Raw genomic sequence first — 24,267 nt, forward strand, 5'->3', positions numbered from 1 at the left:
TCTCTACCTTGCTGATGCAGCTTGACTCCCACCGTCGTCAACTGAGCATCACCATGCCTTGCCGATGGTCCTCCCGACGCTGCTCCTCGCGGGACGCAGCTGACGAGAACGCTGTCACCAATGCCCTCCCTTCTCCCACCTCTACACCTGACGTGGAGGACTGGAAGAAGATTCGCAGGTTCAATCTTCGCATGATGAGGAAGCAGATTCGCTGCGTCGTCCTGCTCATGGCTTTGGTGGAAGCCCTCCGGGTCGGACCATTGCAGATCGTGTATGCGGGCAAGCATGAATACCCGGCTCCCGGAGAGGACGACTACGGTGTATGTTCTGCCACTGCTAATCCCTTGGATATGGCAACGGATGCTGACACTGCCTGTCAATCTAGATTGCCTACACAGTCGGATACATTCTCAGCTGGTTGTATGTCTGTGTGTTCATGGTCATTTGGATGCCGCTTTTCGATGTGAGCCGTGATACTCTTCGACTCTTACTCCTTGACGGCCTTACTGACGTTTGTGCTTGCAGTGGTGGGTTCCCAAAACGCTGCCCGGCTCTGATGACCCGTCCAAACCCTCGACCGCGATGAAGGTTATCTGCCTGCTTAAGAAGGTCAACATGATACTCCTTCCCATTTCCATCGGCGTCTCCGTCGTCACCTACCTCTACTATGCGATGCATACCTTTATCTTCGTCGACTCTCGCACCCGCGGTTCCAGCAAATTCCCAAAGAACACTCGCAAGAACTGGCTCGTCCGTGCTTTCATGCTCCTCGGTATTGCCATTACCACGAGCTTGGGATATGGTGCCTTCCAGACCCTTGACAACTTGGATCTTGCGCACGTCAAGAAGATTGAATACGCTTTGATCGTGGTGCCGGTGCAGATCAACTTTGGCATCCTTTTGGGAACGATCATGCAGTTCCGCATGGAAAAGAGACTTGCCCGCCGCCAGGCATTGAAGTTGCGGGCTGAGAGGATCGAGGACGGCGTGGTCGAGGAAAAGGCCGCCCTTCTCGACGTCTAAACTGCTTGCCGAGCGTTTGGCCCAGCATTACCTGGTCATATTGCTATCAACTGCTGAGGGCAACGGTTACGAGCAGTTGTAACACAATTATTTGCACCTGGTTGCTGGGCAATGAAGACAGGGGAGGGGTGAATGGTAACCCAATAGGGTTGGGTATGGCGCATTGCCCAGGACGACGGAGAAACAAATGTCGCTCCTTTCGCAAGAGCCTTCACTGGCCTGGGGAGCATCTCAGGGGAATGAGACCTTGGAGAGGCGGAGAGACAAGATCACATGGAGAAGATGGACAGCTAGGAATACGTTGGCATAATGGCTGGACTTTCGGGGAGGAGTTACACGGTTTCATTCGTTACCAAATATGATCTGTCAATTGTTTCTTTGGCGCACGACTTATGCCACCCGGTTTTGGGGGCACAGTACAGCACAGCACAGCACTTCGTTTGCAACTCTCAAAACCAATGTGTCTAGGATAACTCTAGAGAACTGTGATTCTAGCCCACTTGACATCTTGTTGAACAGACGTCGAGGCGGCCGTGCCAACAAGACAACCACTTCACTGACAGAACTTCCTTTCACCTGTACACAAGACAAAGGGAAAGCTGCGAATCTCGCCCTGGCCCTCGCCCGGTCTGCCCGCGTCCCCAAACTCGCCCTCGAACTTCTCGACGGACTTGTCCATGCTCCAGGCCGTCTCGACGCGGACGTTGACGAAGCCGACCTCGTTCAACAGGGCTTCCATCGCGGCGCGGTTGATGCCGTGTCGTTCGACGCCGCCCATCCTCGACTGAGCGTGGAACCGCTTCGACTCCGGGCCCGTGTCCTCGAAGTCGGTCAACGCCAGGCTGCCACCGTCCTTGAGGCAGCCGAGCATGGTGGTCAGCACGGCCTTCAGGTCCGGGATGTGGTGCAGGACCAGGTGCGAGGTAATCAAGTCGAACTTGAGCCTCTTTCCGTCCGGGTCCTTGTCGTTGGCGGGAGGGAGATGTTTGTCCTCCGGATCCTCCAACAGCACCGCCACGGGGACGATGTTCTGCGGCGCCCCCGGGGTGGTCTGCAGCTTGGTCTTGAGCACGTCGATCATGCCCTCGGCGGCGTCGACGGCGACCAGACGTCGGGCATAGGGCGCCAGCATGAACGAGAGCAAGCCCGTGCCGCAGCCGATCTCCAGGATATCCAGGCCGTCGGGGCCCGGTGGGGTTTTCAAGGCTGGGAACCGCGGGATGATCGCACTCGCCGCACACTTGCTCGCGCGGTGGACGAAGGGGTTGCGGTCCCACGAGGCCGCTTCGGCGTTGAAGCGTTCATTGCCTGACCCGGCGTGATGAAGGGATGACACGGCGCTGGCCATGGATTGGGTGGCTGTGTTAAATAAAATCCCAAGATGGCAACGCCGAGGAAGGCAATGTTTCCAAGAGCCGTCTAGTCACGACGTTACTATTCCCTCTTTACTGCTGGACGCTGATGTGTTATCAGGTTTAGGTATTCCGACAACGCATAGAATGAAACAACTACCACCAACCACCACCACCACCACTCACAATACATCCAACCAGCCAGCTTCCCCCCAATCACAAACCTTCGCGGGTCAGATCACAACCCACCAATTCACTATTACTGCTGCGGAGAAACAAGCTTCTCTCGGAAGTCGGGGAAGAACCCCCAGAACAAAAAACGTCTCGCTCAGTTCGACCTCGGTTCATGGGCTTCTGCTTCTGAAAACGTACAGACCACCGTTCGAGTATGACTCTGCTGGCGTCGACGAGGCTGGCACAGGACAGGGAGAACGAAAAAGTCCCGATAGGTCTGCGGCGCTGATACTAATATATGGGATTTCCTGATCCAGTACATACCTCGGGTCTTATCACGCCATTACGTGTGTCCTGGTCTCTTGTCGAACTAATACATCCAACAGGCGTGGTTATACATATACATACTTTCTCCGCTCTTCCCAGACCTCACCTCCTCCGGGGCTCGGGTATAACAAGACTATATCTCAGAGAAGACCAAAGACGAAGAGAGCCGCCGGTCTAAAGAGCTCGCATTATCAGGTCTTCTTCTTTCTCTCCTCTTTCTTTCATCTATATCTAAACAACCAGAAGCTCTCTCCTCTCGAGGCCCAGATGTGACCTCCCCCGACTCCCTCCCTCAAGATCTCTTGGTGTATATATATACACACATACACAACTTCTCAGACCCGACTTGCTCTCCCCTTTTTTTGGGGAGGCTTCCTTACCATCCATCCTATTCTATCCTCTTGTCTCCTTTTTTTTGATCCTCGAAGGCCCCCTCAGCCTACCTACCTACCTACGATGGACCCCACTGCCCTCACGGGCGCAAAGGTAATCGCCCAGGCCCTGCACGACCTGGGCGTCCCCGTCATCCACACGCTGGTCGGCATCCCCGTGGCCGAGATCGCCGAGGAGGCCATCGACCTGGGCATTCGGGTGATTGGGTACCGCAACGAGCAGGCCTGCAGCTACGCCGCCTCCGTGTTCGGATACCTCACCGGCACGCCTGGGGTGTGTCTCTTGACCGGTGGGCCGGGCATTCTGCACGGTATGGCTGGGGTAAGTGTTCCCTATACCTCTACCGACTATATTGAGCTAGCACAACCCATCTACCCACCAAGAGGCAGGGGCTTGTATCGTACCTCCCTCTGTCTACCTTATTTGGAAGGGGGAGAGGGGGGGTCTTCGTCTTTCGAACGCCCTCTGTTCTTTGTGGATGATGGGCTGTTTTCCATCCCCGTTCCCAGTTTGATCCCTTTTTGGTTTGTCTTTTCTCTTTTCACCTTGCTGAGCCTTATATCCTGGATTATGTATTCGCACAGATCGGTAACGCCTCCGCCAATGCCTTCCCACTGCTCGTGCTGGGCGGCTCGTCCGAGTCCGGCCTGGCGACCAAGGGCGGTTTTCAGGAGATGGACGCCATCGCCCTGCTGACGCCGCACACCAAGCGTGCCATCCGGCCCACGTCAGCGGACCCGTCCACCGTCGTCGCCGCCATCCGCAACGCCTACCGCGTCGCCTGGTACGGTCGTCCGGGCCCGACGTTCGTGGATCTCCCCACGGAACTGATCATGGATCCCAGCCCGGCCAAGCGGTCGACGTCTCATCCCCCCATCGCCGTCCTGGCGCCCCCCAAACCGTCCGCCCGACCCCGCCCTGGTCGTCGAGGCGGCACGTCTCCTCAAGTCCGCGTCCGCGCCGCTCGTCATCGTCGGCAAGGGCGCGGCGTACGCCCGGGCCGAGAATTCCATCCGCAGCCTCGTCGCGACGCACCACCTGCCGTTCCTCCCGACGCCGATGGGCAAGGGCATCGTGCCGGACTCACACCCGCTGAACACGTCGTCGGCCCGCTCCGCGGCGCTCAAGCACGCCGACGTGGTCCTCCTGCTGGGCGCGCGGCTGAACTGGATCCTCCACTTCGGCGAGGCGCCCAAATACCGCCCGGACGTGAAGATCATCCAGGTCGACATCTCGCCCGAGGAGCTCGGCCGGGCGAACAGTCTCGGACAGCCGTCGCTCAGCATCTTCGGCGATATTGGGTCCGTCGTGGACCAACTCCACCGGGAGCTCGGGCAGGGGTGGAAAGCATTTCCGAGCAATACCTTCCGTTCTTCCTCTCTCTTGTCATCGCCCAAGCCGTCCTACCTCTCCCTCCTCGCGGCCAGCGCGGCCAAGAACGAACAAAAGTCCATCCGCCTGGCGACAACCCCCACCACGCCCAACGCTCTCCTGACGTACGAGCGCGCCTACCACATCATCAAGTCCCAGCTGCACGCGCTCTCGCCCCCGCAGGACGGCGGGATCGTGTACGTCTCCGAGGGCGCCAACACGATGGACATCTCGCGCAGCGTGTTCCCGCTCGAACACCCGCGCCAGCGCCTGGACGCCGGCACGTACGCGACCATGGGCGTGGGCATGGGGTACGCGATCGCGGCGTGGGCGGCGCATAACATTGCCCCGCCGCGACGAGCAACAACCAGGAAGCTGAACAAGAAGAAGATCGTCGCGCTCGAGGGCGACTCGGCGTTCGGGTTTTCCGGCATGGAGATCGAGACCATGGCCCGCCACAAGATGGACGTGCTGATCATCGTCATGAACAACAGCGGCATCTACAAGGGCGACGCGGCGGACGAGACCGGATGGCGCGAGAAGCAGGCGCAGACGGCGGCGGACGACACGAAGATTGCTGCATCCACCACCACCTCCACCACCAACAAGAATGTGGCTGGCGCCAGGAAAGGACTGCGCAGCACGTCCCTCCTGTACGAGACACGGTACGAGTGTCTCGCCGACATGGTTGGCGGGCGAGGCTGGCTGGTGCGCACCGAGGACGAGTTGGCCGAGGCGACGCGGCAGGCGTTCCTCGAGACGGAGAAGGTGTGTGTCCTGAACGTCATCATCGACCCGGGCCTGAACAGCGCGGCGAGCTTTGGGTGGATGGAGACCAAGGAGAAGCACGGTGGTGGGGGAGGAGGAGGAGGGGAGAGTAAATTGTGAACAATCTTTGGCGTATTTTTTTTTGGTGAACTGCCAATCCAAAGGGAAAAAAGGACATACACATACATGACATCTATGAACCAAAATTCGAACACTGCATGCCTGCCCTACTGTTTCTTGGTATAGAATGCCGTCGGTCCCTCGACTGGCTGGTTGCAGTGGAAATAAGAGTGTGGATAGGTCGCCCTGCTTCTCGGGGGAACAGGGAGATATTTGTTATCTGGGTTTCAATGGAGTACATATATATTAGTGTTAGAGATAGTCGAGCGATGGATAATGAGGGTCTGATTTTCTGAAGACAGTCTGGGGACGTTTGGAATAGAGCATGGTATGGCATTTTCTGATCTTGGCCAGCAAGGCATGTAACAATAGTATGCTTTGGCTGGGGACCGAGCAAAAGGGTGGCAGTCAAATGCAAGTGATATGCAGGTAGTGAGTCAGTCCTCTGCAGCTGTCACTCTTCCTTGTAGCAAATGATCCAGTTGAGATAGCCAATCGGCCACGTGTGGCAGGCTTGACCACTCTCAAACTTCCAATTTGCCAGCTTCTGACTCCCGACGTGCCGGTGGAGGAGAGCTTCGACTTCCTCGGGCGTTCTCGTCCTCAGACACGAAATGTAGCCATCCCACACCCAAATGAACGGGACGATGGGGACCAGGTAGGTGAAGAACAGGTGGCCCGGTGAGTGCAGGAAATAGATTGGCGTGATGAGCATGGCGAGCGGCCAGAGCAGACTGACCAGGATGAAGGAGCTGATGTGGCGGGACTGGAGCTCAAAGATGCTGGACAACAGTTACTCGGTGTGGCCCCCCGGGACACAGATCAGGAACACTCACCAGAATCCGTCTGACGTCTCGATAGTGTTCTGGAGGATTTTGGCCGCAAGGTCATCGTCAAAGTGGTGGAACGCCAGACTGAACAGGCGCATGACCTTCTTCCCCTTTGCATCAGGAACATCCTTGAGCAGCGTCTCCTGGGTGGGCGCATTCGTGGCGTCCACACTCTGCGGGATGTAGCTGATGTTCCTGCTCTTCTTTGCAACCGCCTCCCACGCACTGACGTGCGGGCTGATGTCGGTGAGGACGAACTTGACTTCTTCCTCTCCTGCAGCACGAAGCTCACTGTTCAAGTGATTCTCGATGTACGGTGTCGGACCGCCCGCACCGGACGCGAAGTCGACGTAGACATACTCTGACAATCGAGGGCCGAGGACGGTGGAGAGCACCTGAGAGACCAGGGCTGCCGGAGAGGTGGACTGGATGATGGGCAGCCTATTGATCCAACCCAGGGTCAAGTAGTCCTGCACTTTTTCTCGAAGGATTTGAGGGAACCTGCAGTGTTTCGTTCAGCACATATCTCAACCTGGGGGAGAGGGGCTGCCCTGAATACCATGGCTGGTCGTTGACTTCGAAGAAATGCCTCCGACGAAGCCAGACGGTCTGGCTAGCGGGCGTCATTGAGATGCGGTACTACACCACTCAAGGTTGTGGTCTGACAAGTCCATAACCACAGTGCCAGGCGGGGGAAATATAAACAAAACGTGAGAGTTCATCTCAGGTGTTGTTTCCCAGCAGGTGGTGTATGGAATCATCGTGTGTGTCTCGGGAGGGTTTCCAGTGCAGCTTTCTCATTAGTGTGAGTTTCAGCCTCTAGAAGACGTCATCCAACTGAGTGAGCCTAGGCACCCATAGGTACCTAGTGGTTACTATTAGTGGCCCCTCGTGCCCCTCCAGCCCGGCATCTGGGCGGAACGGCGATCAGCTTAAGGTCTCCATTAGGCGCACCACCTACCGACTACTGTACTACTAGGCGGTGGAGCAGTTGCTCGTGATGCTAAAGTTGGACCCCAAGGAATCAATCGTAAACTTATCTCTTTTCAACCCCCGTCCAAATACTCCCCAGGCTTTCATTCACATCTCAGATCTAGACCCTCCTGGCTCATCAGAATGCATCCTCCGCCACATCTCGGATTCCTTACCCACGTGGTCATTGAAATCCCGGCCTGCCTCTCGTTCTTTCTGTTCCCCTCTCGCCAGCTGGGAAAACATACGCCACAAGCACATGCCGTTGTCCGGCAATATGCCGCGCTGATACTGGCTTCCGTCCTGGTGGCGATGGTCTTCGTCAACCGGCCCCTCGACGACGCGTCGGGCAAAGTTGCTGGGGCGCTCGCAATCTATCATGTCGCCCCTTCCATCCGGTCGGTAAACAGGTTGACTCTTCAGGCACGGTTGCGAAACCCAATCATCATCTCTGAGGCATTTCTCTACCTGGTTGTACATGTCATGTGCTTTGCTGCGCTCCTCCATGACGCCTGGTGCGCCCTGTATGTACATGGAAAGTCACCCTGAAGGGAAGCTCGTCATCCCTTCAATGCTTTACCATCAGTCGACGTCCTCGGCCACCAGAGTCTCCGTGGGGCTCTCAGTCCCGGAGTCTGATCCCTGGTTGCTTCTTTTGAGCATCATCATCTCGACAGCGATCCCTGGGCCAAAGGCACACGCCACTATGTGGTCTTTCGTCTCGCCCTCCAGCAGTCGGTTCATCACACTGAAGATGGTGGCGCTGGAACTATTGCCGTGAGTAATGTAAACCTCATAGCTTGCGCGGAGAAGCTCGGGTTTCAGATTCATCGCTCGTTCCACCCCGGTGATGACCGTGGCGCCACCAGGATGAAGCGCCCAGTCGTAGTCCGAAGCCTTGAACTTCCCGAGGTCGACCAGCTCTGGTATTGATCCTACCAGATCTTCAAACATGCCCGGGACGGCAGCTGAAGCCAGTTTGGGAACTCGCTGTGTCAAGACCACTTTCCACCCTGGCACTTCAGTTAGCCGCCGAGTTCTTTAACAGAGAGCACGCTGTGCTTACCAAGCGGGTCAACATCGAACCCCAGATCCTTCTCGGTGTCTTCAATAACCTTATGGTCCCAACCCAAGAGCTCCAAGATGGGTTCTTCGTCATAGCGGTCGCTGAATCCATTCCCGAGGACGACAGCGGAGGCGCAGTCACTGAACAAGGTGACGCCTATTCTGACCTCCTGGTTCTTGTGGATCGAGTCTAGTTCTGATCGAACCAGGGTGCTTGATATCTCGCAGGCAAACACTAAAATGCGTGCAGGCTTCCGTCGAAAGCTGGAACCAAGCGCGATGTTCGCTGCCGTCCGTAACGCTCCGAGCCCACCAGAGCAACCCACTCCGTGCAGAAGGATTTTTTCTATGCTGGGGTTGAGACCGAGTCCTTTGATGACATAATGGTCATAGCCTGGGTTCGCCGAGTTGGTGCAAGTAGTCGCAACAACGTGGGTGATTTCGGAGAGGTCTCCTCCCCACTGCTTAACAGCCTTTCGGCATGCATCTATTGACAGTTTCACCCCGTGGTCGAGGAACACATCGCACAACTCGGCGATCGTGGGGGGTTCAGGCGCATTCGCAATGGGATGATCGATGTTGCCAATTGCCGAACGAGAGTCGATCCCCGTATACTCATTGATCCTCAGCACCTTTTCGAGGCTAGAAGAATGGGTCAATTGGACTCTGTTCTCGGGGATCAGTGGATGAAGGCTCTCACGCTGGAGTACTGGGATAAAAGCGTCGTGCAAGAGTGGCCAGGTGCTCTGGCTTGATTTCATAAGGAGGGTATTCGACGCCAATACCATGAACATAGAGATTGGGCCTGTGGTATGGCGGGGTGACCTTGTTGTGCATGGCTGAAGGCGACATGACTGTGGTGATGGTGGTGGTGGTGGTGGTGGTGGGTGGTTCGTGGTAGCTTGAGGACGTTGGTCGCGAGAAGGTTGTTTACGAGGCCCAACAGTTTCCGGCGAGTGATGACGTTTGGGATATTATCGCATGGATGAAACACGCATGAAACAGAAGCTCTAATGAGAGTCGAGTGACCGAGGGCGCCGAAATGAGCGACAAGTTGGAGAGAGAGAGAGAGAGAGAGCAAGTCTCAGTCAGTCCTCGATCAAGGTGAACTATGATAACTCTGTGAGCGGTATGTAAACGCTTACCGAAAAATGCCATGTAAGAAGTTGGGGACGTTATTCCCTCGGACTAGTTAGTATCTCAGGGTTTGTTGCTCGTGTGCGTCGGGACTCGTCCTTGGAAGGAACCCACGAATCAAGGGGCGAGGATATCATAACCGCCTGATGCTAGGAGGGGCGATCTAACCATCTAATCAGGATCTGATGTGCGTGTCATCTAGTGTGGTGCAGAAATAGCAGAAAGCGCGAGAGAATGCGTGTGTGTGTGTGTGTCAGGAACTCTGCACTTCCGAGTGGCTCATGCATGAGTCTGCAACCAACTGCACCAACTTCATCCCAACTCAACTCATCCCATCCCATCCCATCCCATCCATCCTCCCCCCATCTCAGCCATAACATCCGCGTCATGGCCCCCATCCACAGTCGCACAAGGCTCGCCACCTCGGCTCGTGCCATAAGAATGGCCTAGTCGCCCGGACCACTCGACCAAGACGACTTTTACGGCCGTTCGAGGTTCGCTGTCGACTGCTCGGCCATGATCTGGCTCCCCACCTCGATTGCTCTCCTGCTGGGTGTTTTGGTCTATCATGTCGTTGCACGAAAACCCAGGATACACCGCCACGGTCAAGCCTTGAGGCAAGCATTTCATTCCATCCCCACACAGCTGCTGCTGCTAACCAACTCTACGCAGACATGCCCCCGACTCCCTCCCACTCCTGGGAAACGCCATACAATTCCTCAAGCCTCGTCATGTACTCTTCGACTGGTTCGTGAAATGCCAGCAGATCTTTGGCCACGAGACCTTTGAGATCTCTGTCCCGTCACTGCCTCCGGGAGTGGTCATCAACAGCCCACAAGTCTTGGACTATGTGCTCAAAAACGAGGCCGCCATCACCAAGGGCGAGTTCTTTAGGAAGAGGTCTTGGGATCTCTTCGGTAGGTCACTTCATCGAATATAGACGGATCCATGTCTGACTTGACGTGGGTAAAGGCTATGGCATCATCAACGCATCAGGCGAGCTATGGCGTGCACAACGGAAAGCCGGGTTGAAGTTCTTCAGTGGCACAAACCTCGATACCATGATCGAAGAGGTTCTCCCAGAGATCTATGAAGAGTCCACCCAGGACGTCCTCTCTCAGGCCGCTCAGGACCGATCCGTGGTCGACCTGCAGAAGATCTTTCACGATCTCACAACCACCGTAGTGGGACACATGGCCTACGACGTAAGAGTGACCATGGTTTGAGATATGGTAGCCAAGTCTGATGAACACAGATGGAAATCGAAGCCTCCTCTCCGTTCAGCAAGGCCTTCGACCACGCCTCGTCCCAAATTGGTCTGCGCTTTCAAAATCCCCTCTACCGTCTCACCGAGTTTCTCACAGGCTCGTCCTTCCGTGCGGCACTCGTCGAAGTGAAACGCTTCGGCCGACAGATCGTGTCCGAAGCGCGGAAGCGTCGTGCGCGAGAAGCGTTTGAGAGTCTCATCACCAACACCCACCAGGAGGAGGCCCAGCTCAAGCGGCAGCGTCAAAAGTCCGACAACGATGACGAGTCTGGACTGGGTTTTGGGACGCTGATCGATTCACTCATCGAATCATTGGGAGACCCGAAACTCGTCGCCGACGCAGCCCTCAATTTCCTCTCTGCCGGCCGAGACACCACGGCCCAGAGTTTCACCTGGACGTTCTACGCGTTGCTGAGACATCCCGAGGCACTAAAGCGAGTCAGAGAAGAAATTGACTCGAAATTCGAGATGAACCCCACTCCTACAGCAGAGCAGAAGCCATTAGACGCTGCTGCTGATGGTGCGAACGGGGACGAGGACGTTGAGATCGACGTATCAGCCCTCCAACCCACCTCCCTACCCTACACTACAGCAGTCTTCTACGAATCCCTGCGCCTGTACCCGCCGGTGCCCTTTGAAATAAAGCAGACCATCCAGCCCGTCACTCTTCCCGACGGTACCGTCTTGCCCGACGGGGCTATTGTCGTGTGGTGCATCTGGGCACTGAACCGGTCCTTCTCCACGTTCGGCGAGGACGCGCACTCGTTCCGCCCTGAGCGCTGGCTAGAAGAAACCTCCAGACCAGGTGATGGTGCAAGCTCAGATGCCGACACTAACCCTGACATGTCCACAACCCAACAACCGTCCCCGCTCCTCAAATTCATCGGCAGCAAGTTCTCGGCGGGCGAATTCCCCGTCTTCAACGGCGGCCCGCGCAGCTGCCTGGGCAAGAAGATGGCCGAGCTGATGGGCACGTGGGTGCTGGTGCGCCTGCTCCGCGAGTGGGACTTTGAGGAGGTCAACGACGGCCTGCACATGGATGCGGCGTCCGGGGAGCGGCGCAGCGCCAATTCCTTGACTCTTCCCATGCAAGGGGGCCTGCCTGTGCGGGTTTTCACGAGGAGGAGGAGAGGGAGGAGAAGAGGAGGAGGAGGAGGCGGGGAGGAAGAAAAGAAAGAACGAGGGGAGGGACATGAATAGAATAGAACAGTCTATATAGATCCGTTGTCTCTCTCTCTCGAGGGGCATGGTGCTTGAAGAAAAGTAACAACAACAACCACCCACCACCACCACCACCACCACCACCACCACTACTACTGCTACTACTTCTACTACTGCTACTACTTCTACTACTGCTACTACTTCTACTACTACTACTACTGCTACTACTGCTACTACTACTGGAGAAGAATTGTATTCAATCGAATTGAATTGAAGTGGCTTGGAAGGACCCAGAGCTCGGCTGTATATACATATACATGTATGTGTATACCTTAGTAAGTAAAAAAGCCCAGTTGATACCATGTCCAATGCTTGTTGTCCCCCGCCACCCCTCCTCTCTCTATGTCAGAGCCTGTATCGTCGTCAAGTTGTAGTACGTAGGAGAGAGCCAGATCACCGGCCTTTGCCTGCCACCGGTTGCGCCGTCATATTTCCCATCCTACTACTACTACTGCTCCTCTTGTTCCATTATCAAGAATCATACCTCGTCTACATCCTCACCAGCAACGCTTTCATATCGCATGCCCCGACCCGTCGTCGTTCTCAACTTCAAAGGCACCTCGTACATATGTGCATAGTCCACCACTTCTCCGCCCAAATAGCCCACGCCGTTCTTCCTCCGCCGAAACAGGGGAGCCGGATCACACCAGAAGTCTTGACAGTTGCCCACAATACCACGGCTGAAGGGGTTGGAGTTGCGAGATTGCAGCTGGCCGTGTGACGCGTCGCTGGCAGTCACCAGAAAGGCGTCGAGACCGAGGATCTTGGTCCATCGTGTGAAACAGCCGTCGGGCCGGCGGGGAGCCGGGTGAAGACGGGAGGACGCGGCAGCGCTGTCATTCAGAGAAGTCGCAGCTGCAGAGGCGCCTTGAGTGATGGGGTGGTTATGGGTCGGGAGTAAAGGACGGTGGTGGTCGTGCACCCTATCGTGGCTCTTCATATTCTCATACGTGGTTTGATTCTTCGAGATCTGAATCGTTTGAACCGCAATCAGCATGACCACCCAAACGAGCTGGAGGCAGGTCCAAAATGTCAGTGCCACAGTCCAAGGGTCACGGAGGACGAAGGTACATAATGAAGCAGAGAGGACGTGGCATTGAGCGAGGGCGTCGTCCGAGGGCGCCGGGAGGAGAGCAAGGTAGAACAAGACAAGGCGGACATAGAGAATGATCCCAATCGCCATGCTGAGGATGTAGATGTAAAAGTGGCGAATGTTGTTGTTCCCCACGCAATTGTCGATCCACGGACAGTGATGGTCCTGTTTTGCAACGCACCGGTTACACCGGCGACAGTGCTTCGAACGCAGGGGTTTCCGAATCATACACTGCACGCAGAAGTTGTCTTCGTCAAATTTCCACAGGGAGAATAGCTCGTCGATCACCGCTCGTTGCTGGTTCCGTGAAGAAAGTTTCGGTATCCACCCAGGGTCTTCCACCATGGAGAGGAAATAAAAGTACGCTGTAGCGGCGTAAAAGACAGCGAAACAGACGGCCGTGAAAGGACTCGTCGAGAATGTCGTCGGTAGTATCGAGGTCACGTAACTGACTCCCACCCAAAAGAGCGTCCCAGCAAAAATGCCAGCCAAATAGGGTGTTTTGTGGATGGCGCGAAATTCTAGCGGGCCGATCATCGCAACCCTTTGCGCCGCATACTGCATTCCCAGGCAGACAATCAAAAATAACGGAACTCCAATGAAGACGCTGAGGTGACTGATAATGTACAGGCCGACCATGATGATCAAAAAAGGGTACAAAAAGAAGAATTTGGACATTTTCGAACGATCTCTGACCACGGTGTGCAGGTTGAGGGGGAGGGTCTTGATGTTTCCAGACTGGTCGTATCCGTGATCAGATAACGAGCGATAGTAGGCTCGTTTGGTGTTCATTTCCTCCGCACAGGTGGCTGGCGTCTTGCCCTCGTTGGTCTTTGCGAATCTGTCCGCGCCGTACTCGATGAGTTTGTCCAAGCAGGCTTTGGAGCCTTTCACCAAAGCCCAATGTAAGGGTGTATATCCATTGTCGTCTCTCGCATTGACGTTGGCGCCCCACTTGAGGAGGAGATCCACGCAGGCGGGCCAACCTTTGTATCCTGCCCACATCAGACTGGTATGACCCTGAGGGTCGGGAATGTCGACAGGGATGTTTTGTTGCAGAAGCAGGATTAATAGCAACGCGTTCCCATCTATAGTGGCCAGATGGAGGATGTTGTATCCTTGGCCGTCGGTCAAAAGGGGATCTGCGCCGCTCTGCAGCAAAAGGTTGACAATATAAAAGTGACACCGCTGTGATGCCCACATGATGGCGGTGGCACTCGATTCTCCCCCTTTTGCATTGACGTCCGCGCCCTGCTCGACGAGGTATTTGCACACAGCATACTGGTTGTTAATAGCAGCCCAGTGCAGAGGCGTGATTCCTTCATCGTCTCTATACTTGATGTCGTATTTGCCCGACTCGATCATTTTCTGGATGTATTCGAGGGCGCCTATCCGGGCACATTGCATGATATCCTCTTCCAAAGGTATGCTGGATCCTGCGTGGCCATTGTGGACAGGAGCCAGTTCGACATCTTCCGAGGTCACCTTGGGGGAGGCCGCGTTGGCTTTGGAAGTGGGAGGATGGGAAAACTTCTGGGACATCGGAGAGGACATGGCGCTTTTTGACGTAGATTACTGTCGCAGACGGATACATAACGATTTTCCCATCATGTTCAAGGCAGAAGTCATAACGTGGTCTGAACAAGTCCTGGCTCCTGAATCCTTCTCAATTCGTCCGCAGTTGGACCCCAAAAGTAAGGGCCGCGTCGCATTTGTCGTATAAAGGGGCCCCGTCACGTGGACGCTGGCGCCAAGATGTGCTCCTCGGCAAACGTGCCTCATCGGCCGGTTCCATCCTCCTGCGAGTTCCGGGATTAATTCGATTGAAAGCTCCCCTTACAAACTACTAGCTGGCATCCTCGACCTCATATCAAAATTCTCCTCTCCACTCCCTCCGACCTATCTCATTTCACCTTTTCCTCCTAGGAAGTTCCTCATCTCAGCTTCACGGGTCGGCAAGATGATGTCGAGGAGCGTCTTGCGCCAGTCTGGCCGCATTGCTGGTGCTCTATCTGCTTCGGGCAGAATAGCTGCAGTAAGCTTGAATCCCCCTTCAACCGGGCCGTAAAAGCTTCAGAATCACCCAGATCAGAGTCAATGAAGCCTTCTTAGCACATTCTGAGCTTGGAAGTCATCAATTGAAGCTCTGCCACCGCGTTGTGGCTGGATTGCAAGCTAATGAAAATCTTCGCAGTCCCGTGTCGTCACCCCGGCGCCTCTCAATGCTGCTTCAAAACAAATCCGATCGTACGCCGCCGATGCCAAAGCGTCCCCTACCGAAGTTTCCTCCATTCTCGAGCAAAGAATTCGGGGCGTACAAGAGGAAGCAGGCCTCGCTGAGACTGGTCGCGTTCTATCCGTCGGTGACGGTATTGCCCGTGTCCATGGCTTGAGCAATGTCCAAGCCGAGGAGCTGGTCGAGTTTGCCTCTGGAGTCAAGGGAATGTGCATGAACTTGGAAGCCGGCCAAGTCGGTGTCGTGCTTTTCGGTTCGGATCGTCTCGTCAAAGAAGGAGAATCTGTCAAGCGAACTGGCCAGATTGTGAGGACATTCAACCGATTGCTGAATCTGTATCAGCTAACAGCTTCCTCCAGGTCGATGTCCCTGTCGGCGAAGCCATGCTTGGTCGTGTTGTCGACGCTCTTGGTCAACCTATCGATGGAAAAGGACCAATTAAGACCACCGAGAGACGTCGTGCTCAATTGAAGGCTCCTGGTATTCTGCCTCGACGATCTGTCAATCAGCCTGTCCAGACCGGTCTCAAATCTATCGACGCCATGGTGCCCATCGGGCGTGGCCAGCGTGAATTGATCATTGGTGATCGTCAAACCGGAAAGACTGCCGTCGCCCTGGACGCAATGCTGAACCAGAAGAGATGGAACAGTGGCAACGACGAGACCAAGAAACTCTATTGTGTTTACGTGGCCGTTGGCCAGAAGCGATCCACCGTTGCCCAACTCGTCAAGACTTTGGAGGAAAACGATGCCATGAAATATTCCATCATTGTCGCCGCCACCGCCTCCGAAGCTGCCCCTCTCCAATACATCGCTCCATTCACAGGAGTAAGTTCTTTTCTTTTGTTCACTCCTCAACGGCAGAAGCGGTCGGAGCTTCTTCCTGCGCTTACCATGACCATCTTACTGGCTCCCTGGACCTGCCTTTTCGACATCGTCGTGGCCTTTCATACTTTTTTTTCTCATTTGGACTTCTGCTAACTCTATTATCTTTCAGACTTCCATCGGAGAGTGGTTTAGGGATAACGGGAAGCATGCTCTCTTGGTGCTAGACGACCTGTCCAAGCAAGCTGTGGCATACCGTCAGATGTCGCTGTTGCTCCGTCGTCCTCCTGGGCGTGAGGCCTATCCTGGTGACGTCTTTTATCTCCACTCCCGACTTCTGGAACGTGCTGCAAAGATGAACGACAAGCACGGAGGTGGCTCTTTGACTGCTCTACCCATCATCGAGACCCAGGGTGGTGATGTGTCGGCGTACATTCCCACGAACGTCATTTCCATCACCGATGGTCAGATTTTCTTGGAAGCTGAGCTGTTCTACAAGGGTGTTCGACCTGCCATCAACGTCGGTCTCTCTGTCTCGCGTGTGGGCTCCGCTGCCCAGCTTAAGGCTATGAAACAAGTTGCTGGTTCCTTGAAACTCTTCTTGGCTCAATACCGAGAAGTCGCCGCCTTCGCCCAATTCGGTTCCGATCTCGACGCGGCCACCAAGCAGACCCTCAGCCGTGGTGAGCGTTTGACGGAACTCTTGAAACAGAAGCAATATAGCCCCATGGCTGTCAACGAAATGGTTCCCCTCATCTATGCTGGTGTCAACGGTCACCTGGACAGCGTCCCCGTCGGCAAGATCTTGCAATGGGAAGCCGACTTCCTCGCACACATGAAGAGCGATCAAAGTGAACTTCTTGCAAAGATTGACAAGGAGGGCCAATTGAGCAAGGACCTCGAGCAACAACTGAAAGAGGTGATCCAGAACTTCACCAAGAATTTCTCATAGGTAAGAGGTCCTGAAAGGCCCCAATATGTAACAGAATGGCTGACCTGTCGCAGAGCTGCGGTGAGAAAATTTGAAATGCTTGTACAATGTTCTCGCTTGATCAAAACTGGACGGCACCGCTCGAGTTGAGACACGAAAATGGCGGGTTGCAAGCTTGATGCAACTGCCAGTCAACGAAGGAAAGTGTCTCATTGTAATTAGATACATAACAGTCCTCAATCAATTCCATTTGTGCTCTTGGGTCGTCGCAGAAGTCGCCGCAGCGTTCGGATCCTCAGTGGTGACAAACAAACCATGCATTTTATTTCTTCCAACCCTCCAGCCTACAGTGGCCGCACACAGTGCCGAGTAGAGGGAACTTGTACCCGGTTCTTCTACTGTATATGCCCAAGGCCCAGGGGGTGACGAAAGAGGCGATTCGATAAACATTCGCACATCCACATAGATATGCCCAGTGTCTGCCAAACTATGGGGAACTAATTGCTCGGTCCCTCTACAATTCATAAGTGAGATCAACAATGGAACAAATATCTCGAGGAAACTTTGGGTAGCATTTCGAACGTCCAACATGCCAGTGGCTTCAAGCTCGGCCATGGCAAAATACGCCAAGGAAACATGGGATGGAACTTGAAGCACACTGTACTCGGTAGGGAATAGAGAGCCCACTCCACGGGACGAGAAACTAGATTCCACCCACGCATCCTCCCTCTAATAGTCCACATCCCATCTAGTACTCGCAGTCCTTTGCGTGCCCACGATTCCTACAGGTAACGGCTATGCCACACCTTCGTGCCATTTGCCAAATGCGGAATCTCAAAGCCTCGTGAGGTACTGTCTCTCGTCATGACTGGCGTCGCATGCCCCTGGCGGTTCTTTCCACTGACAACCACGCCAGTACTTCAGCCCACTGGCTAGCCCGATGGCCTCACCATCAAGCACACACATGCCACCTGCTCCTGCACATGTCGTCCATGGCAAGGCCCGTACCGAACATTCACCGGGATGATGATACGTGCGAGATTTCGTTTATGTAATTCTGGTTTCAGCTTTCAAACGCCCCAGACCCAACCTCGATCAACGAGACCCCAGGCCTTCTCGTGTCCGAATCCAACAAATCGGTGGAGGACAGCATATTCGATGTCCGGTTACCCGTAGGGAGGATACACTGTAGCAGTCCCACTGGTCGTCTGTCTGGCGCCCCTGGGCTTCCTCTTCAGTTGTTTTGGCATAGCATCCACAGACCCTAGCTGATATGCCAGTCCGGTGCCTCGCAGTGAGCATCACAAGCCCTGTCAGAATCATGAGCAAGCCCAACACATGGCTGACTCCGCTCGTCGTTTGTAACTGGTAGCCTGCCCTCCACCACCCTCACTTCCTTGGAGAAAGTGGTCAGAACAATGAGGGCCACATCTCTATGGCTCGTCAGTCCCCTCGCTCCTCACCAACTGGCCCATGTCTTCCAAGTTCGCGTGCCGCATCGTTGTCGATGCCTCGGAATTGTTTTCGTGGTACAACTAGAGCCACAAGATGAGGTCAATCCAAGTGTTCAGGGCCCTTCGAACACCCCAGACGTACCCGCTCGAACGTTCGAATCTCAGGTACCAAGGTCGGGATGGTGATTGGGCCCTCCGAAAGCATAAAGTGAGAGCTCTGTATCTAGAGAAACCGCCGGAAGGTGGGATATGGAGCTCAACGTCTTCTGACCCGAGGGATGTCGAAGAGCCAAATTCCACAATACAGACGTCGTGTTGGCCGTCGGAAGAACTCAGCAAGCCTCGCATCTGAGTTGTTGATGACCATCCTTCCAGTGTGAAGGCCCACAGGCGCCAGACATCGTCACCGTCTACCGCGGACTCCATCTTGGACGATTTTCGCCCACGTCCTCACTCTCTCACTGTCGAGCAACAGAACTTCATCATCAAGTGGCTTCAGTTCCACGCAGCGGCCTCCTGGAGTAACAACAATAATGGCCTTTTCTGGGTGTGTCGGGATATTGCGTGGAGCGGCATTCAAATATATCTGCAGCGCCTTGCAATGTACTCTGATATTCTGTAATGTGTTCTCTGCCCAGTCCAACATCAACCATTGCCACAGAGGCTACTTCTGCGAAGAGCCATAGCATACAATCAGATCGCGAAATTGTTGGCAGACCCCGAAACACAGGCCTCAGACGAAGCTTTACTCCGTATTTGTTTAGCGATGTCAACCCACGCTCGCTCATCGAAGTTCGAGATCAACATAGTTCATCTTAAAGTCCTGGCGCAGATGACTTCCAACCCGTGGAGTGGGCTCTCTGTTCCCTGCAGTGTGCTTCAAGTTCCATCCCATGTTTCCTTGGCGTATTTTGCCATGGCCGAGCTTAAAGCCACTGGCATGTTGGACGTTCGAAATGCTACCCAAAGTTTCCTCGAGACATTTGTTCCATTGTTGATCTCACTTATGAATTGTAGAGGGACCGAGCAATTAGTTCCCATAGTTTGGCAGACACTGGGCATATCTATGTGGATGTGTAGGTACCGTCGCTGGTCCTTGCTGAGTAGTCGTCTGGCACTGTACTTGTACTGTTACCCCTATAAGGTGGCTTCGGGCCCCCCCAAGAAATGCCTAATGGGCCACCCACCAATGCAGGACCTCCACGAAAAGCACCTAACGGGAAACGCAGCCGTTCAACTTTAGTCCGTAGGAAAGTCAATCGCGCTGCCCAGCCACCACCATCACCCATCCAGATCTGTAGGTGCTTCTTCCGGCCCCGGGGGGTGGTTCTAGGCTCACTAAGCTGGACCCTTATGGAACCAGTGACATCCTCGGTTCTATTGTATTCTCTTGGGTCCCCCGATAACCACACCAGCCCGAGCACTCGTACTGCACCGTACAGGGAGCACGGATTCTCCAAGTGTCGTCGCTCTTCTATGATGAGCTTGTCAGATGTCGATTGACTACGTCGTACTAAACAGCACGCAAGCTGAAGGAGGGTAGAGTGCCTCATGTATGAGTCGCAGTTCATAGATTTTGTCCCGGCTCCTTTGAGGACGATGCCGGACTTATCGGTAGTGAGCTCGAGGTGGAGGGGAAGAAAGGAGGAGACAGAAATCCATTTGCCGAGCTTGGATGAGCCCTCGATGATGCAAAACATGGCATTAATAATGTCAGAGGAGGACCACACCGGCATACAAGAACGTTCATACGTGGCCGTGCATCTATGATTCTATACTTCTGTTCTACTGCTGCCCCTTTCAAGAGACTACCCCGACACAATAGCCATTACTCTCTGAGCAACTACAGTAGTCACCACTTCTACCACCGCCTCTTATACAACCCGCGATCGCTCTCCTCCTCGGCACTCAAATCTCCAGGTGTAGCCTCGCGACCACTTAGTTCCTCTCCAGAAGCTTACAAATCCCTGCATAAGGCTACTGGTGCTACCGCATCTCCCAGCATGAAATCGGCCCACGTCTTCCGAAAGGGAGAAGATCAGCTCGATGTCCAGATCAAGGATATCCCAATTCCCCAGCCAGAGCCTGACCAGGTCCTCATCAAGGTAGTCGTCTCAGGCACAAACCCCAAGGATTGGAAATATCCCATCCTCGTCAAGAACGTCACAGGGCTCAACACGGGCGACGATATTGCCGGCTATGTGGAGGCAGTGGGCTCCAACGTCACCGAATTTAAGGTCGGCGACCGTGTAGGTGCCTTCCATGAGATGCGCACGCCTCACGGTTCCTTCGCCGAATATGCCATCGCCTGGGAAAAGACCACTTTCCATCTTCCCAAGCAGACCTCGTTCGAAGAGGCGGCAACAATCCCTCTGGCAGCCATGACTGCCGCCGTCGGACTTTATTGCCGCTTGGGTTTGCCGGAGCCATGGGTTGCTGTGTCTCAGGCCCGTAAGGATGCTCTCGCAGGGGGAGTCGTCGTCTACGGCGCTGCTTCCGCCGTGGGCGCTTTCGCCGTCAAGCTGCTTGCCCGTTCCAAGATACATCCTATTATCTGCGTTGCTGGCCGGGGCATCCCGTTTGTTGAAGGCCTGATCGATAAGTCCAAGGGCGACACCATCATTGATTACCGCAAGGGTGACGAGCATGTTGTTGAGGGTCTCCGTGCTGCTGTCCCTGCCGGCCAGAAACTCCTGTACGCCTTCGACGCTGTCAGTGAAAAGGGTAGTTACCAGAACATCATCAAGGTTCTCGATCCTCACGGACACATTAGTTTAGTCCTACCGGGAAAGAAGTACGAAGAGATTCCCAAGACAGTCAATCAGACGCTCACAACCGTGGGCTCCGTCCATGGTGTCCCCGATGACTTGACTGATTTTGGATATGCCTGGTTTAGACTGTTCAGCTTGGGATTGAAGGAAGGCTGGTTCAGTGGACATCCGTATGAGGTGGTACCTGGCGGCTTGAACGGTGTACAGACCGGCCTGGAGAATCTTCAGCATGGCCGGGCGAGTGCCGTGAAATATGTATATCGCATTGCCGAGACGGAGGGCGTGGATCGGAGCAAAATTTGAATCTGAGCCACCTCCACAACAAGGGAATGCAGCACATGCTGCCAACATACACTTCTTGGGTTCCGACCGTATCGAACGGGTAACCAAGAGCTGCCAAATGTCCAATGAAAAATAGTGCACTTTACATCAATCGCGCCATTGGCGTTGTACAACCCAGCGCTAGGTGCTTCTCGAGTAATCCATTCGAACCATCCTGACTGATACACATTTCCATGTTGTAAGCGGTAGGTGGTCTGTTGGTCATCGGACACAGGTGGGACTGACCCTTGCAGCCAGCTGAATGCTAGGGTTGGCTTTTCTGAGGCCAACAATATTGCTCCAAGAAATGCAAGACGCCGTTTTGGCGACGTGATCTAATGGTCCATCCGATTTTCGTACGGGCTACCTGAGCATCCTGGCTAATGCTCAAGCCAAATACGTCGTTCCGATTTCGGCTGGGATAGTCGCAGGAATACCCAAACGTATATGAATTAGCAGCTCTTCGTGGGTCCACACGAGTGAGTATATGCGCGCACTTCTTGATCGTCAGTGTGACCATTCACCCAAGGTCAACTTCATGCTTGTCAAAATCGTGGGGGGGCGCTCAGCAGCCTGAGCCATCTCCACTCTACGTTGAACCAGATATCTTCCAAGGGCGCATTACAGTGTTTCCCAACGAATAGGCGGAGGCGTAGAGGTGTACATTAATTTTCCGATAACAAGTCGTTGATCTGCAGCAGGGATATGGTCGGAAGAAACGGGAGATGTCGTGTGAGAATATCTCCGCCTCTCACCGTGTGTGACCAATTCCATTCCGTCACTGATTCTAGCTCGAAGCAGTACTCTTGAACCAGCGGCCATTTGGCTTGAGAGGACGACAACAACAACACACCGCCTCGAAGGTCAGGAGCAGGGAACAATCACGGCGGAAAACGCCTTGGGCGTCACGAAGTGGCATGAGATGGACATTCAAAGTGTAGGGACCCTGGCCAGTGAGCAGGGGTCCCAGAGTGCCCCCAAGGTCTGAGTACGAAAGTTCGTGAGTTGATATTTCTTTTCGATGAGAGTGGAGAGCCAAAATTCAATCCCTATGTCAATAGGCTCGTCCTGCTCAATTTGGACGTAGTAGCGTCAGACCAATTTTAGGGTAAGCATGCATGATTTGCTTACAGCAAAGGCCGCTGGGGGCTTGTCTCCGCAATCGCAGAGGACAATCATGATGTGACTGGGGACAACCTGATAGAGACAGCGGATTCCCTTGCAAGTCCCCATTTCGAATGCGGTCAGCAGGTCCAGCCTGAAGCAGGGTCGATCTTTGCATGGAAACATCCATCCAGCCCTTATCCCAGGGGTCCGTGTATCCGCAAATGCCAATGTTGTGCACAGGATGTGTCGGCAATTGGGAAAGGCGCCGGCTTGCAGCGGCCATCAAATCCATGATCGACAGATAGCGCAAGTTTAGAGCAAAATGAAGTTTTGATGAGGGGTAGGACAGAGATTTGCAGGAAGCACATCATGAACCATGGCTTGCCGTCCGGACGAGTCGGCAGCGGTCGGCACCTGGCGTAGGGGACCTTTTTTCTCTTCCTCTCGGAGGCTTTTAACTTTGCTAGGCTGTTGCCCTGTGCTGTGTGTGGTGCATATGCTGCAGCTAGGAAAGGCTTGGGAGCACGCCTCTTTGTTGCTTCAATTTTGGAGAGGCCTTGTCAATCACCACTGCTAGGGAATGACGGGCCTAGCGGGCTTGTTAGTGCTCGAGTCTCGGTACTCCACGTAGGTCTCCGGGGGCCCGAGCGGCGTTGTTCAACCAAGCATCTGCTCCCAAACCTCGTCCAGCAGGTGGGATTTAGCGGGTGCACGGGGGAACTGCGAAGTTTGTGTTTCAGGTTCCTCCCTCCCCTAGATGGGCGAATGGCAGCTATCCGACGCCATGGGGGTGTCCCAGAGAGGCTAAGGGGAATCACGTAGATTGAGAAGTCCCTCACATCTGATTGCAGCACCCGTCAGGCTCTTGTGTTTTTTTTTCTCTATCTCTTTCATGCAGATGCCAGCTCAAATGTTATTAGCGACTTCCGGTCGAAGCGAGGGTCGACCGGGATGCAGGTCAATTTGTAGGAGATCCTGGGGTGTTGTATGCGATCAGGTGTTTCTCTGAAACTGCGCCCAAGGAAAATGAGTAAAGGAAAACCCACCTCTGGTGCCCTCGGCCAATTCGAGCCCACTCGACTCGACTCGCCTGCCCCTCTTCCAGTTGTTTGCTTGTAGGAGTGTCACCTTGGCCCAGTGCCATTTTGAGGTGTTTGCTCTCCATCCGGGAAATGAGTCGTCCGTACGCTGGTCCGGGATAAGATGACTGGCAGAAAGTACCATTTTACCAGGAATCTCACGAACAGGGAAAAAGGCTGATTGATGACGATGATGGGGGATCGGACACACCAACACTAAACGATTTCTGTCTTTTGGGGGCCTGTATGGGTTAAACATCTTAAGTAGAAGTGGCCACTACTGGCCCCAGTGGCAGCGGCCAACCCACGCCCATGCCAGTGCGCAATCCAAATCCACATCCACATCCGCCATCCACATCTAGATTCTGACTTGGCCCATGGAGCTTTTTCACTTCCGTTTGCATTTCTTCACTCCCGCATTTTCCACCTTG

At 54.4% G+C, this 24,267-nt stretch overlaps 9 protein-coding genes across 9 annotated transcripts; 5 read left to right on the forward strand and 4 right to left on the reverse strand.

Annotated features, from left to right (window-relative positions):
- Nucleotides 1-53: 53 nt before the first annotated feature.
- AYL99_02499 (hypothetical protein) lies at nucleotides 54-1,023 on the forward strand (the record flags this gene model as incomplete). Its single annotated transcript, XM_018834015.1, has 3 exons — nucleotides 54-320; nucleotides 386-463; nucleotides 526-1,023. 3 exons carry the CDS (start codon nucleotides 54-56, stop codon nucleotides 1,021-1,023), a joined length of 843 nt encoding a protein of 280 aa, XP_018696639.1.
- Nucleotides 1,024-1,576: 553 nt separating this feature from the next.
- On the reverse strand, nucleotides 1,577-2,371 carry AYL99_02500 (hypothetical protein; the record flags this gene model as incomplete). The annotated part of the gene is made up of 1 exon (XM_018834016.1): nucleotides 1,577-2,371. The coding sequence occupies one exon, from the start codon at nucleotides 2,369-2,371 to the stop codon at nucleotides 1,577-1,579; it is 795 nt and encodes a 264-aa protein (XP_018696640.1).
- A 961-nt stretch (nucleotides 2,372-3,332) lies between these two features.
- On the forward strand, nucleotides 3,333-5,528 carry AYL99_02501 (hypothetical protein; the record flags this gene model as incomplete). The annotated part of the gene is made up of 3 exons (XM_018834017.1): nucleotides 3,333-3,590; nucleotides 3,854-4,058; nucleotides 4,114-5,528. 3 exons carry the CDS (start codon nucleotides 3,333-3,335, stop codon nucleotides 5,526-5,528), a joined length of 1,878 nt encoding a protein of 625 aa, XP_018696641.1.
- A 454-nt stretch (nucleotides 5,529-5,982) lies between these two features.
- AYL99_02502 (hypothetical protein) lies at nucleotides 5,983-6,985 on the reverse strand (the record flags this gene model as incomplete). Its single annotated transcript, XM_018834018.1, has 3 exons — nucleotides 5,983-6,310; nucleotides 6,365-6,859; nucleotides 6,918-6,985. The coding sequence occupies 3 exons, from the start codon at nucleotides 6,983-6,985 to the stop codon at nucleotides 5,983-5,985; spliced, it is 891 nt and encodes a 296-aa protein (XP_018696642.1).
- A 927-nt stretch (nucleotides 6,986-7,912) lies between these two features.
- Nucleotides 7,913-9,247, reverse strand: AYL99_02503 (hypothetical protein; the record flags this gene model as incomplete). The annotated part of the gene is made up of 3 exons (XM_018834019.1): nucleotides 7,913-8,343; nucleotides 8,397-9,037; nucleotides 9,096-9,247. 3 exons carry the CDS (start codon nucleotides 9,245-9,247, stop codon nucleotides 7,913-7,915), a joined length of 1,224 nt encoding a protein of 407 aa, XP_018696643.1.
- Nucleotides 9,248-10,100: 853 nt separating this feature from the next.
- Nucleotides 10,101-11,999, forward strand: AYL99_02504 (hypothetical protein; the record flags this gene model as incomplete). Its single annotated transcript, XM_018834020.1, has 4 exons — nucleotides 10,101-10,105; nucleotides 10,205-10,449; nucleotides 10,505-10,737; nucleotides 10,788-11,999. 4 exons carry the CDS (start codon nucleotides 10,101-10,103, stop codon nucleotides 11,997-11,999), a joined length of 1,695 nt encoding a protein of 564 aa, XP_018696644.1.
- Nucleotides 12,000-12,498: 499 nt separating this feature from the next.
- Nucleotides 12,499-14,667, reverse strand: AYL99_02505 (hypothetical protein; the record flags this gene model as incomplete). The annotated part of the gene is made up of 1 exon (XM_018834021.1): nucleotides 12,499-14,667. One exon carries the CDS (start codon nucleotides 14,665-14,667, stop codon nucleotides 12,499-12,501), a length of 2,169 nt encoding a protein of 722 aa, XP_018696645.1.
- Nucleotides 14,668-15,073: 406 nt separating this feature from the next.
- Nucleotides 15,074-17,125, forward strand: AYL99_02506 (ATP synthase subunit alpha, mitochondrial; the record flags this gene model as incomplete). Its single annotated transcript, XM_018834022.1, has 4 exons — nucleotides 15,074-15,148; nucleotides 15,308-15,655; nucleotides 15,709-16,176; nucleotides 16,346-17,125. 4 exons carry the CDS (start codon nucleotides 15,074-15,076, stop codon nucleotides 17,123-17,125), a joined length of 1,671 nt encoding a protein of 556 aa, XP_018696646.1.
- Nucleotides 17,126-20,561: 3,436 nt separating this feature from the next.
- AYL99_02507 (hypothetical protein) lies at nucleotides 20,562-21,632 on the forward strand (the record flags this gene model as incomplete). Its single annotated transcript, XM_018834023.1, has 1 exon — nucleotides 20,562-21,632. The coding sequence occupies one exon, from the start codon at nucleotides 20,562-20,564 to the stop codon at nucleotides 21,630-21,632; it is 1,071 nt and encodes a 356-aa protein (XP_018696647.1).
- Between the last annotated feature and the right edge of the window lie 2,635 nt (nucleotides 21,633-24,267).

Source organism: Fonsecaea erecta (assembly GCF_001651985.1).
Source record: "Fonsecaea erecta strain CBS 125763 chromosome Unknown Scaff2, whole genome shotgun sequence".
In the NCBI taxonomy this organism is placed as follows: Eukaryota; Fungi; Ascomycota; class Eurotiomycetes; order Chaetothyriales; family Herpotrichiellaceae; genus Fonsecaea; species Fonsecaea erecta.